Here is a 14,344-nt window from a genome sequence, read left to right on the forward strand (position 1 = left end):
GAGTGTGCGGTCTAAGACAACCGCGCCAAGCTCGCTCGCCATGACGCTGAGAACAACGCATACTACAGTGAGCTCAACGAGCTGCTAGATGATTCAGAGGACAAGGAGAAGGAGAAGAAGCCATCTGGTCTAGCCACCGTCAAGACAACGAGATCGCCGCCTCCCGTGGGGTGATCGATGTCCCATCCGCTTTCAACTCATCCTTCGACTAGGACAGCGGCTTCGGTTTAAAGTTTGATGAGTATCTTAGGCGTTGTTCGGTATCACTCTGTTCCATAACTCTGGGAGAGGAGTTGGCGGAGCTGCAGTTTAAAACATCGGAGTTGCAGTTTTCTCGCTCCGCAGATTCCAGGAGCAGGTGATTACCGAACAGGGCCTTAACCGCCTCCATGGTAAATAGAGCTACGTAGTATTTAGCATGTACTAGTATGTAGATCGATCCAAGGGCTAGTTTGACGTCGATTTGGTACGTATTATAGTATGTATGCAATGTAGTTATGGTTTGTACAATGCTAATGAGTTGGCGTTATCGAATTATCAAGACCTGGAGATGCCTTACCCTCGATGTTTTGAGGAGTTAAATTTTTTAGGGAAAGGACTATTTAGATAAATTAAAATAATGATTTTTAGGGAGTTATGAAGATTTGAGGGAGAATTCAAAATGCTTCGTGCCCGTGGCAATGGCCAGTGCAATTTTGTGTCAGCGGGTGCGGTCATGCACATGCGCCCGTGTCAAGTAGTGTCCTAGCAACTTTCTTGTTCGGTAGACATAGATCAATATACTATTAATAAGTCTCTGGTGCCATAGCTACCAAAGCTGGAATAGCTCAGTTGGCTAGAGCGTGTGGCTGTTAACCACAAGGTCGGAGGTTCGAGCCCTCCTTCTAGCGATATTTTTGTCATGTTTTTATTATCTCCATCTTTATATTTCTTCCAAATTCCAACAGCCTTGTGTCTGGATCACCTTTTTTTATCATCATTTCCCTCATATATCCTACTAAAAATTCCCACTACAAGTTAGCATTGGGCTGCACACAGAAAAGATTCCTGAATATGAACGAGAACTTGGTTATCTTCCTTTTCCTCACCATGTGCATGTGCATGTATATATACATTCTACTTAACAAAACAGATCGAGCTAGTTGCAAAATAATCCACCACAAAATCTTTGTTGCTCCGTCTCAAACAAACAGATGCACAAATGAACAAGAAGCAGAATCTCCACATATACAAGAAGCAACAGCAACCTGATACAGAAAGAAATCCAGCGTTTGTTTATCTTGAAACAAACACCGGGAAAAGAGTACAAGATTCCTTCCTTCGGAGACACAACACAACAGTACAGCACCAGCACGCAGGCCAGCTAGTAAGTAGGCTTCTACTTCCCAGCAAGCAAGCAAGCAATCCAGCCTCGCAGAGCTTCTTCCCCGATCAATCAGATGCAGGGATCTCACTCAGACCTCACACCCACACGCACATGCGCACACGGTACAGCTCGCCCATGTGCCCGCAGCAGCCACGGAGCCGCCCACTCACTAAGAACACACAATTAAAAACTTCTTGATGAGCTCCTGGAAAGAACAGCAGAGCAACATGAGGGACAGACAAACAAATCACTGCCCATTAACAGGAGCAGTTGGGGGCACAGTGTAGTCTGTCCAATTAACTATTAACTGGTGCAGATGTACTACTAATCAAGCAAAGCTCAGTGTAAAAGTGTGAAGTGTGTACGGCATTATTACCACGGAGGAGAGCGAGGGGGAGAGGCTCTTCTTCCTGACATCGGCCGGGAACCCTTGCCCGCCGCCCAGCTTGCGGCTCAGCATCATGAGCTCCTCCAGCGTGAAGGCGCTCCTCAGAGGGCTCTGCCGGTTGGTGGTCAGCTCATGGTCATCATCGTTGGCCACCTCCCAGCTCCGCTCCGACGGCGCCCGGGGGAACTGGGACTCCCGGGCAGAGGTGTTCCCGCTCGAGTTGCTGTAGTCCTCCGACTCTGAGAACGAGTACCAGGCGCCATGGCGGCTCGACCCGTCCGCATAATCCGCGGCGCCGGTGGACGCCTTGCTGTCGTCGGGAAACCCGAACGCTTCCAGGTCGAACCCCAGCGTGTACTCCTCATCATCTTCGGCCACAAAAGGGTTCAGTGAGTAAGGAGATACCGAAAAGCCGGCATGACGATCGGACGGTGCATGGAAGCGTGACATGTCTTGTAGGGGCTTCCCAGGCTTCTCTTCCCACTGGAATGGCACGCTGACAACAAGCTTGGCCGGGGATGGACATGAGAAGACTGTGGGTGATGGCTTGGTGGAGATCGCCCAGTCCCTCTTCGGCGCGCCGGGCTTCACCTCCCACAGAAATGGCACCGAAATCTGCTGCTTGGCGCGCTCCCTCGGGTTGAATTCAGGCAGCTCGAACTCCTCGGCCATTTGGAATGTATTGGTGGGTTGGGGATGAAATCTGGACTGCTGCAAATCTTGTATTTAGTGCTGGTATATGTAGGGAAGGATATTGTGGGTTAGATGAGCTGCCCCTGCTTCAAAAATGTTAGTTCAACTGTTCCCTTTGCTGAACCTGCAGCTACAAGCTTGATAAAAGTTGATACACCATTGGACAATAACAACTCCTCTTTGGATCCCACAAATAAAAGGAGTGTTTAGGTCTGACCATGAAGATAAAAGGTTCCCATTTCCCAATCAGAGCGGTCGCTCTTGCATTGGCATTTTGCATGCATGCATAGATAAAAGGAGGATATCTACTTGGTACAAAATTAGTAAGAGGAGATCCTGAGGAATTAGTGATTCGACCAAAATAGCCATTTATTCAGCAAACAGATCTAAAAAAAAGTATAGATAATGAGCAGACAAATCTAAACACATTTACAAAAGGACTGGGGCCACAATAATAATAATAAAGAATTAAAGAAGAAATGTGATCTTCATCTGTTAAAAAAATCAGAAAACCCTTTTCCTGTTTTAACATCCTATTCTGCTACTATGTTCCAGATAGCAGAACATCAAGAATTAGTCCTAACAGATTCCAAGAACTGCACCACCTCCGCCATGCTTGGTCGGCTTGATGGTGTGTTGGAAGTGCATACCAGGCCTAGTTTGAGCACTTGGACCAACTCGGCTTCAATGAATCCCCTCAGGCTCCGATCGAAGCAGTCCGATTTAGTACCATCCTCCAGTGTCTCTCTGACATAGTCGCGCAAAATCACATGTATAGCAGCCCCAGGGCTCTCCACTGGCTTCCGCCCTGTCACAATCTCAAGCAACACCACCCCAAAGCTAAATACATCGCTCTTATCACTGTATCTCAAGCTCGGGGATGCTAGCTCCGGGGCAATGGACCCGATGGCAGCATAAGATCTGCTCACTTCAAAGCTACCTAGAATAGGCAACAGCTTTCTAAATCCATAGTCAGACAGCTTGGCTTCATATTCTTCATCTATCATTATGTTTGAAGACTTGATGTTGAGATGCAAGACTTGTGGTCGGCAGTCATGGTGAAGATATGCGAGTGCACGCGCCGTTCCAAGTGCAATCTTAAACCTCCGATCCCAGGAGAGCTCACCTCCGCTGCTACTTCTGGAAAACGCGCGACGACGGTTCCCATGGAGGTGGTCATACAAGCTCCCTTTGGTCACAAACTCCGACAGGATCAATTGCATCGAGGACGACCAGTAGTAACCCTGGAATGTGACCAGATTGGGGTGGTTGAGGTTACCAAGCTGCCCCATCTCATGCTCAAACTCATCCTGGTTTGTCAAACTTCCGAGTGTCTCCAGTTTCTTCACGGCAATGGACAACCCATTCTCAAAGGTGGCCTTGTACACCGTGCCAACTGACCCTCCACCAACAAGGCAGTCTTTGTCAACCAGTGCCTTGGTTCCTTCCTCCCAATCTTCATACCTTGAAGGCAGGCTCTTGGTGAAGAGCACCAACTTTCCAATGATGGCAGTTTGGCCTGGAGATCCGACGGATATGCTCTCGGAGACCAGCACCTCTTCGTCCTCCTTCCCTTCCTGCTCCTCCTTACTCCTCATTGTATAGGCCCTAATGTTCATAGCACAGACAATGCAGACCCCAATAAGTATGAGCGCTGCAGCGACAATGACGATTATGATAGCGACTGACAATCGTCTTGCTCGCTGTCCACCACACAGATTGTTCAATGGTGATCCACATAGTAATGGGTTTCCCATGAAGGCTGTGCTGCCGAAATTCTGCAAGACCGGAGCAGAAGGTATGATGCCGGAGAGACCGTTGAAGGACACGTTGAAATGTGTCAGCTTAGAGAGGTTCCCAAGTTCTGAGGGGATTGGCCCAGTCAGTCTATTCTCTGAGAGGTCTAGCAGATCAAGGTTGGTGAGCTGAGCAAGCGACACCGGAATGCCCCCGTCGAGTTGGTTCTTGTGAAGATCGAGCATCCTGAGGTAAGTCAGGTTGTTGAGGGTGTCCGGGATCACTCCCTGCAATTTGTTGCCAGACAAATTCCTGCAATGATTCAGTTCAGTTAGTCATCATGCATCAAAGCATTGGACGAATTGGATGAAATTGAGTACTGAACGAACACTCACAGCTCAAGCAGGAACTGGCATTTGCTCAGGGACACCGGGATGTCTCCGGTGAGCATAAGGCCGGCAAGGTCGAGTGTGACAAGCATCTCAATTCCTCCAAGCTCGGCGGGAATTGAACCGGTAATGCCTGTGTTGCCGGCGAGCCTGAGCTCGGAAAGCGACCGCAATGTCCCGATCACTGGTGGTATGTCTCCGGCAAGAGCATTCGCCCCCAAATCCAGCACCCTCAGGTTGCGGCAATTCACCACGCTCTCCGGAACCGGGCCGGCGAGCCGGTTCCCCGACGCGTCGAAGTATAAAAACTTGCTGCCGCAGGTGGCAATGTTGAGGATTTCGCCGTCGAAGGCGTTGGAGGAGACGTTGAAGTAGGTGATGTTGGCGAGGCCCAGGAGGCCGAACGGCGCGGCGCCGGAGAAGCGGTTGCTCCCGACGTCGAACAGGTCGATGCTGCGGCAGGCGTCGAGCTTGCCGGCGATGCCGCCGGAGAGCTCGTTGCTTCGGACGGAGATGTAGTTCATCTCCGGCGGCGCGCAGAGCTGGTCGGGGAGCTCGCCGGAGAGGCGGTTGTAGGAGAGGTCGAAGCCGGCGAGGCGGGAGCAGTTGGCGATGCCGGGCGGGACGGCGCCCCGGAGCGCGTTGTGCGCGAGCGAGACGTAGCGGAGGCGGGGGCAGGGGTCGAAGAGCCCCGGCGGGATCTCGCCGGAGAAGGCGTTGTAGGAGAGGTCGAGCAGGCGGAGCCAGGGGAAGGCGCCGAGGAAGGGCGGGATCTCGCCCGACAGCGCGTTGCGGCTGAGGTTGAGCTTGTGGAGCGTGGGCGCCAGGGAGGCGTAGCCCGGCGGGATCCCGCCGGAGAGCGCGTTCCCGAAGAGCGAGACGGACTCGAGCGCGGGGAGGCGCGCCAGCGACGGCGCGAGGGTGCCCGCCAGGCCGGCGCCGTGGAGGCGCAGCCGCTGCACGGCGCCCGTGGCCGGGTCGCAGGAGACCCCCGCGAAGTCCGCGCACGGGTCGCCCGAGGGCTTCCAGGACGCGAGCGCGCCGTCCGGGTCCGCGGTGATGGCGGACTTGAAGTCCAGCAGGATCCGCCGCTCCGCCGGCGTCGCCGCCTCCACCAGCGCCCGCGGCGCGGCCCAATGCAGCAGCACTGCCAGAGCCAGCAGCGCCAGCGGCGCGAGGGATCGGCGGGCGGGGGTCATCGCGAGAGCAACGGCGGCGGCACGGCGCGCATTAGCTCCTCCTCCGGGGTCCGGGCGAGGATCGGCTCCGGTGGACAGTGGGAGTGATGAGGTCTAAGTATAGTCCAAAGAAAGAAAGGGAGGGGGTTAACCGGTGAGTAGGTGGCGGTGGGTGGCGCGCGTTAATGTGCGGGTGCCACGGCGAACCAACTGCCACTTCCCCAGTACTTGCGCGCCGGCCGGGCGATGGCCTGACGCTTGACGTCGGTCCGGTCGGGTTGGTCCGGTGCGCAGCACAGCGCCGGGACGGGGTACGCGGGGGTTTACCTGGGAAAATGCTGAAATCTAGGCGGAAAAACTGCTTTCTTTCCGGGGCGAGGGAGGGGTCAAACCTCCAAGCCTAGGGTGAGGGGAGGTGAGATGATGATGGGGGAGATCGGGTTGGGAAAAGGGCGGCGAGGCGTGGTGCGCGTGTGGCCCAGACGAGGATTGTTTTTTTTTTTTTTGAAAGGCAGACGAGGATTGTTCATCCAGGCGCGTCGCGACTGCAAAGGCAAAGCGCAGGTTTGGGTGGGGAACCGGGTGGATCGCTGGCCGCGCATGGGCGGCAGGGCATAGCAGCAGATAGGAGGTGGGTGGGTGTGGGGGAATCTCCTCCTCCGGCTCGCTGGCGATCGGCGGCACGCGGGCTCCGTCGCTGTCCGGACCGCTGTTCCCCACTCTTTTTTGCTCCTTCGTTTCGTTGGAGCGGAGCGCAGCACGGCGGCCGCGACGTTGCTCCGTCCGTCGTTAAGCATGCAGCAGCAGGCGTGGGTACGGTACATTACATTGCATTGCGTACGCCACGACACGCGTGTACGTGCTGGTACACATGCCTCGGTATGACGATGATTAGGTGGTGGTTGCGTGCGCCCGTCGTGCCAGTACCGCGCACGTACCGGCATGTACGCCGATCCAGCAATTATCAAGAGTGTGTAACGTATAAGTGCCCACGCCGATCGGTAACCTTGGTTGGTCCAGTCTCCAGTGGCTGTTTATTATGCACGGCGCGCGCGGTGGCCGGATAGTTTAACCGGCAGGGAGGGAGGCAGCCGGAGTGGTGGCGTGGACCAGAGGCGGCGCGCTTTTCGTTGGAAGCCGCGTGCCTTTCTGTCGGCAATGATTCCGTTACAAACCCCAGAGCCAGAGAGAACGGTAATCATCCTCACAAATCATGGGCGCCACTGACTGCCACACTTGCAGCTCGGCTCAACTCGGCTCAGGGTTTGATTAAAAAGAAGAGACATTATGGTATGCTAACGTCTCTGTCGAGAGCTTCCTTTCTCTTTCTCTGCCGAGCTTGATGCGTCTCTTGACAATTGGCATGCATGCCATGCCATTCCATCAAACGGCCTGAATCGACCACGATATCTGCTCCAGAAAACTACAACTACTAGTAGGAGTACATATCACTGTTAATTCCCTTTCGCGCTTCCTTTTCTAATGTCAGCTTCAGGAAATGAAAAACAAGTGGCCCAGCGTATTTTCACAATCCTGCCCTCATTCTATCTATCTCCCGCTCCCAGCGACCACGGTCGTAGCCCCCCGCGTCCGTCAAAGAGTTTTTTGTGCATACAAGTTAGATATGTCAAAAGCATATGATAGAGTTTATTGGGAAGACTTGAAGCAAATGATGCAAAAGTTGGGTTTCTCTCATCATTGGGTGGACTGCATAATGGCGTGTGCCACATCGATGAGGTATTCAGTTAAATTAAATGGAACCCTCTTCGATTTGTTTGCACCCGTCGCGAGGGCTACGGCAAGGTGACCCACTATCACCGTTCTTATTCTTATTTGTTGTTGCCGGTCTATCTTCCATCTTGAAACATGAGGTTAATGTTCGAAATATCATTCCCATCAAAATTTGTCGTACAGCACCTGGGATCTCACATTTGCTATTTGTGGATGATACATTGTTATTTTTTTGAAGCTACCCATGATCAAGCAGTAAAGGTAAAGGGGGTGTTCGACTTATATGGAAGTGCCACGGGACAAAGTCTGAATTTTAACAAATGTTCAATTATGTTTGGCCAAGAATGCCTGATCGCCAACTAGGAGGATGTTAGGGCTGTGTTAAATGTCACTATGCCAGCGTTTGAAGAGAAATACTTGGGCTCCATACTCCAGAAGGGTGTATGACTAAGGGGTGCTTCCAAAATTTGCAAGCAAGTCTCACGAAGAGGTTAATCCAATAAGGAGATGGGTGGCTTGCACAACCTGGCAGAGAGGTTTTAATTAAGTCAGTGGCCCAAGTTGTACCCAACTTACATTATGGGTGTTTATAAGCTTCTTTTTTCTGTTTGTGATGACCTAACGAGAATGGTTAGGAACTTTTATTGGGGGTCTAAAAGAGGGCGCGGGAAAGTACATTGGAAGGCATGGGATATTTGCTTCAAACCAAATGCAAAGGCGGACTTGGTTTTCGTGATTATAGGCTCTTCAACCAAGCACTCCTAGGGCACCAAGCATGGAGACTTATTGATAGGTCGAATAGCCTTTGCATCCGGTTGCTTAAATCCAGGTATTACCCCGAAGGCAAACTTGAAGATAAAGTTTTTCGGGCAATGCCTCATCTTCGTGTCAAGCAATCACTTATGTCTTCGGTTGCTCAAGAAAGGCCTCGTGTGGAGGGTTGGTATTGGATCAAGTATAAGGGTATGGAGGGATAACTAGATTCCGAGTTCAAGACCACATTCTTTTAAACCAATATCTCCTCAACGACACTATCGTATTCGCTTTGTTTCTGAGGTCCTAAATGACAATGGGTCATGGAACATGGATCTACTGGCCAGCTATTTTCTGCCTTGCGATGTGAGTGAGATTCTGAAAATTAGAGCATCTCCAAGGCATGATGCGGATACTTTGGCTTGGGGGCGGGCAAACTTGGTCTTTTTTTGTAAAAAGTGCATATGATTTCGCTTTCGAAGAAGCAAATAGAGCCATTGACACGGCCTCAAGTTTAGCTCCAGATGGCCGAAGGGTGCTGTGGAAGAACATTTGGTCTGCTGAAGTGCCACCTACAGTTCGAACTTTTGCATGGCGTGTTGTTTCGGACTCCCTACCAACCTGGAAAAATAAACACAAGAGAACACTTGAGACTACTAGTATGTGCCCTGTGTGTGGTTTAGAACCTGAGGATAACTTCCACCCATCTTGTAGATGCCCAAGAGCTCGTGAATACTGGAAATACATGACAGATGTTTGGCATCTTCGGACTGTCGATCAGGTTATGAATACTGGGAAGGAATGGTTATTCCAAGTGTTGGATCCCCTACATGAGATTGAAAGAAGCAGGCTGCTCATGACTTTATGGTATTGTTGGTTCATTTGGAATGTGAGTTCATCTAAAAAAGCCACCTCCGCTTGAAGTGTCCAAGAAATTTCCCGTCAGCTATCTAGAGTCCTTAATAGTAATCAAGGTGAATCCAATATTGACCCCGTGGAAGGAAAATCTGTCATTTATTACGACCATATGCTTTACAAGGAACCGCTTCAGAGCGTGAGTCCATCGTGTTGCTCCGTCGGCTGGATGGGTCAAACTGAACGCAGATGGATCTTTTGCTGATAACAGGGCAGGAGCATGTATGGTACTTCGGGACTCCAATGGTAGTATCATCTTTTCTGCTTGCAGGAATTTATTCTCGTGCCGTGAAGCGTTGGAGGCAGAGTTGAGTGCCTATATGGAAGGATTGTCCTTGGCAATCTAACGGAGGGATCTCTTGGATTATGATTGAGATGGACTCTTCAGTTATAGTTAAGATGATCCAATGATGAGACCAAGATAGATCCATTTATGCTTCTTTAGTTAAAGATATTGGATATCACTTGTCCCTTCATGAAAATTGTATTACTCATGTTAGCCGCTTATAAAATAAGGTTAGTGATAGCCTAACAAAATTTGCTCGAACTGAGGGTAGAACTATGACTTGGATTGGTTCTGGCCCCTCTGTAGTAGTTGAACTAGCCTCTACTGATTGTAATCTTGGTGGTTGAGTAATACAAATTTTCATTCACAAAAAAACTATACTAATAAATCCACAACATATGTGAAGGAAATATGCCCTAGAGGCAATAATAAAGTTGTTATTTTATATTTCCTTATATCATGATAAATGTTTATTATTCATGCTAGAATTGTATTAACCGGAAACTTGATACATGTGTGAATAAATAGACAAAATAAAGTGTTCCTAGTATGCCTCTACTTGACTAGCTCGTTAATCAAAGATGGTTAAAGTTTCCTAACCATAGACATGTGTTGTCATTTGATGAACGTGATCACATCATTAGGAGAATGATGTGATGGACAAGGCCCATCCATTAGCTTAGCATAATGATCGTTAAGTTTTATTGCCATTTCTTTCTTCATGACTTATACATATTCCTTTGACTATGAGATTATGCAACTCCCGAATACCAGAGGAAACACCTTGTGTGCTATTAAACGTCACAACGTAACTGAGTGATTATAAAGATGCTCTACATGTGTCTCCAAAGGTGTTTGTTGGGTTGGCATAGATCAAGATTAGGATTTGTCACTCTGAGTATCGGAGAGGTATCTCTGGGCCCTCTCGGTAATGCACATCACTATAAGCCTTGCAAGCAATGTGACTAATGAGTTAGTTGTGGGATGATGCATTACGGAACGAGTAAAGAGACTTGCCGATAACGAGATTGAACTAGGTATGAGGATACCGACGATCGAATCTCGGACAAGTAACATACCGATGACAAAGGGAATGACGTATGTTGTTATGCGGTTTGACCTATAAAGATCTTCGTAGAATATGTAGGAACCAATATGACCATCCAGGTTCTGCTATTGGTTATTGACCGGAGATGTGTCTCGGTCATGTCTACATAGTTCTCGAACCCGAAGGGTCCGCACGCTTAACGTTCGATGACGATTTGTACTACGAGTTATGTGTTTTGGTGACCAAAGTTTGTTCGAAGTCCTAGATGAGATCACAGACATGATGAGGAGTCTCAAAATGGCCTATAGGTAAATATTCATATATTGGAAGGTCGTTTTTGGACATCGAAATGGTTTCGAGTGATTCGGATATTTTACCGGAGTACCGAGGGGTTACCGGAACCCCCCGGGAAAGTGTTGGGCCAACATGGGCCTAAGGGAGTGAGAGGGAAGCCCGCGGGGGGTGGTCGCGCGCCTCCCTCCTAGGGAGTTCGAATAGGACAAGGAGGAGGGGGTGGCACCCCTCTTCCCTTTCCCTCTCCCTCTCCTTCCTATTCCCTTCGGTGGAGAAAGGAAAAGGGGGGGGGGCGAATCCTACTTGGACTAGGAGTCCAAGTAGGACTCCCCCCATGGCGTGCCCCTCCTGGCCGCCGGCCTCTCCCCCCTCCTTTATATACATGGGCAAGGCACTAGTAGAAAAAGGGGCTTTCGTTCGGGCCCGGCCAGCCCATTAGTCCCGGTTCTGCCACGAACCGGGACCAATGGATGCATTCGTCCCGGTTCGTGAGCCCAGGGGCTGGCCGAGGCCGCGTGGGCATTGGTCCCGGTTCGTCTGGGCCCATTTGTCCCGGTTCTTGGCACGAACCAGGACCAATGTGAAGGAAATATGCCCTAGAGGCAATAATAAAGTTATTATTTATTTCCTTATATCATGATAAATGTTTATTATTCATGCTAGAATTGTATTAACCGGAAACATAATATATGTGTGAATACATAGACAAACGGAGTGTCACTAGTATGCCTCTACTTTACTAGCTCGTTAATCAAAGATGGTTATGTTTCCTAACCATGGACAAACAGTTGTTATTTGATTAACGGGATCACATCATTAGATGAATGATCTGATTGACATGACCCATTCCATTAGCTTAGCACCCGATCGTTTAGTATGTTGCTATTGCTTTCTTCATGACTTATACATGTTCCTATGACTATGAGATTATGCAACTCCCGTTTGCCGGAGGAACACTTTGTGTGCTACCAAACGTCACAACGTAACTAGGTGATTATAAAGGTGCTCTACAGGTGTCTCCAAAGGTACATGTTGGGTTGGCGTATTTCGAGATTAGGATTTGTCACTCCGATTGTCGGGGAGGTATCTCTGGGCCCTCTTGGTAATGCACATCACATAAGCCTTGCAAGCATTGCAACTAATGAGTTAGTTGTGAGATGATGTATTATGGAACGAGTAAAGAGACTTGCCGGTAACGAGATTGAACTAGGTATTGAGATACCGATGATCGAATCTCGGGCAAGTAACATACCGATGACAAAGGGAACAACGTATGTTGTTATGCGGTCTGACCGATAAAAGATCTTCGTAGAATATGTAGGAGCCAATATGAGCATCCAGGTTCCGCTATTGGTTATTGACCGGAGACGTGTCTCGGTCATGTCTACATTGTTCTCGAACCCGTAGGGTCCGCACGCTTAAGGTTTCGATGACAGTTATATTATGAGTTTATGCATTTTGATGTACCGAAGTTTGTTTGGAGTCCCGGATGTGATCACGGACACGACGAGGAGTCTCGAAATGGTCGAGACATAAAGATTGATATATTGGAAGCCTATATTTGGATATCGGAAGTGTTCCGGGTGAAATAGGGATTTTATCGGAGTACCGGGAGGTTATCGGAACCCCCCGGGAGGTATATGGGCCTTAGTGAGCTTTACTGGAAGAGAGGAGAGGTGGCCAGGGCTGGGTCGCGTGCCCCTCCCCCCCCCCCTAGTCCGAATAGGACAAGGAGAGGGGGGCGGCGCCCCCCTTCCTTCTCTCTCTCCTCTTTCCCCCTCCCGAATCCTATTCCAACTAGGAAAGGGGGGGAATCCTACTCCCGGTGGGAGTAGGACTCCTCCTGGCGCGTCCTTCTCCTGGCCGGCCGCACCCTCCCCCCTTGATCCTTTATATACGGGGGCAGGGGGCACCCCTAGACACACAAGTTGATCCACGTGATCATATTCTTAGCCGTGTGCGGTGCCCCCTTCCACCATAGTCCTCGATAATATTGTACTGGTGCTTAGGCGAAGCCCTACAACGGTAGTACATCAAGATCGTCACCACGCCGTCGTGCTGACGGAACTCTTCCCCGACACTTTGCTAGATCGGAGTCCGGGGATCGTCATCGAGCTGAACGTGTGCTAGAACTTGGAGGTGCCGTAGTTTCGGTGCTTGATCGGTCGGGCCGTGAAGACGTACGACTACATCAACCGCGTTGTGCTAACGCTTCTGCTGTCGGTCTACAAGGGTACGTAGATCACACTCTCCCCTCTCGTTGCTATGCATCATCATGATCTTGCATGTGCGTAGGAAATTTTTTGAAATTACTATGTTCCCCAACAGTGGCATCCGAGCCTAGGTTTTATGTGTTGATGTTATATGCACGAGTAGAACACAAGTGAGTTGTGGGCGATATAAGTCATACTGCTTACCAGCATGTCATACTTTGGTTCGGCGGTATTGTTGGATGAAGCGGCCCAGACCGACATTACGCGTACGCTTACGCGAGACCGGTTCTCCCGACGTGCTTTGCACAAAGGTGGCTAGCGGGTGACAGTTTCTCCAACTTTAGTTGAACCGAGTGTGGCTACGCCCGGTCCTTGCGAAGGTTAAAACAGCACCAACTTGACAAACTATCGTTGTGGTTTTGATGCGTAGGTAAGATTGGTTCTTGCTTAAGCTCGTAGCAGCCACATAAAACTTGCAACAACAAAGTAGAGGACGTCTAACTTGTTTTTGCAGGGCATGTTGTGATGTGATATGGTCAAGACATGATGCTAAATTTTATTGTATGAGATGATCATGTTTTTGTAACCGAGTTATCGGCAACTGGCAGGAGCCATATGGTTGTCGCTTTATTGTATGCAATGCAATCGCGCTGTAATGCTTTACTTTATCACTAAGTGGTAGCGATAGTCGTGGAAGCATAAGATTAGCGAGATGACAACGATGCTACGATGGAGATCAAGGTGTCACGCCGGTGACGATGGTGATCACGACGGTGCTTCGAAGATGGAGATCACAAGCACAAGATGATGATGGCCATATCATATCACTTATATTGATTGCATGTGATGTTTATCTTTTATGCATCTTATCTTGCTTTGATTGACGGTAGCATTATAATATGATCTCTCACTAATTACCAAGAAGTGTTCTCCCTGAGTATGCACCGTTGCGAAAGTTCTTCGTGCTGAGACACCACGTGATGATCGGGTTTGATAGGCTCTACGTTCAAATACAACGGGTGCAAAACAGTTGCACACGCAGAATACTCAGGTTATACTTGACGAGCCAAGCATATGCAGATATGGCCTCGGAACACGGAGACCGAAAGGTCGAGCGTGAATCATATAGTAGATATGATCAACATAGTGATGTTCATCAATGAAACTACTCCATCTCACGTGATGATCGGACATGGTTTAGTTGATTTGGATCACGTAATCACTTAGAGGATTAGAGGGATGTCTATCTAAGTGGGAGTTCTTTAAGTAATATGATTAATTGAACCTAAATTTATCATGAACTTAGTACCTGATAGTATCTTGCTTATTTATGTTTGATTGTAGATAGATGGC

The 14,344-nt window shown here is 49.4% G+C and overlaps 2 protein-coding genes and 1 non-coding gene across 3 annotated transcripts; 1 reads left to right on the plus strand and 2 right to left on the minus strand.

The window, feature by feature from the left end:
* The first annotated feature begins 816 nt into the window (after positions 1-816).
* TRNAN-GUU (transfer RNA asparagine (anticodon GUU)) lies at positions 817-890 on the plus strand. Its single transcript has one exon. It is a non-coding gene; the product is annotated as a tRNA-Asn (tRNA).
* A 249-nt stretch (positions 891-1,139) lies between these two features.
* On the minus strand, positions 1,140-2,627 carry LOC123105759 (uncharacterized). Its single transcript, XM_044527903.1, has 2 exons — positions 1,743-2,627; positions 1,140-1,571 (listed from the first exon to the last, which is right to left on the minus strand). Exons 1-2 carry the CDS (start codon positions 2,424-2,426, stop codon positions 1,536-1,538), a joined length of 720 nt encoding a protein of 239 aa, XP_044383838.1. The 5' UTR covers positions 2,427-2,627; the 3' UTR covers positions 1,140-1,535.
* Positions 2,628-2,853: 226 nt separating this feature from the next.
* On the minus strand, positions 2,854-6,097 carry LOC123105758 (probable LRR receptor-like serine/threonine-protein kinase At1g12460). Its single transcript, XM_044527902.1, has 2 exons — positions 4,580-6,097; positions 2,854-4,496 (listed from the first exon to the last, which is right to left on the minus strand). The coding sequence occupies exons 1-2, from the start codon at positions 5,770-5,772 to the stop codon at positions 3,014-3,016; spliced, it is 2,676 nt and encodes an 891-aa protein (XP_044383837.1). The 5' UTR covers positions 5,773-6,097; the 3' UTR covers positions 2,854-3,013.
* Positions 6,098-14,344: the final 8,247 nt, after the last annotated feature.

This window comes from Triticum aestivum, chromosome 5A (genome assembly GCF_018294505.1).
Source record: "Triticum aestivum cultivar Chinese Spring chromosome 5A, IWGSC CS RefSeq v2.1, whole genome shotgun sequence".
NCBI lineage: Eukaryota > Viridiplantae > Streptophyta > Magnoliopsida > Poales > Poaceae > Triticum > Triticum aestivum.

Bases quoted from the DNA above. Each gene is read 5' to 3' on its own strand.
- LOC123105758 (XM_044527902.1), bottom strand. From the start codon at position 5,772: ATGACCCCCGCCCGCCGATCCCTCGCGCCGCTGGCGCTGCTGGCTCTG. The intron at 4,497-4,579 runs GTGAGTGTTCGT...GAATCATTGCAG, and splicing joins TGCCAGTTCCTGCTTGAGCT to GAATTTGTCTGGCAACAAAT.
- LOC123105759 (XM_044527903.1), bottom strand. From the start codon at position 2,426: ATGGCCGAGGAGTTCGAGCTGCCTGAATTCAACCCGAGGGAGCGCGCC. The intron at 1,572-1,742 runs GTAATAATGCCG...TGTTCTTTCCAG, and splicing joins CCCCCTCGCTCTCCTCCGTG to GAGCTCATCAAGAAGTTTTT.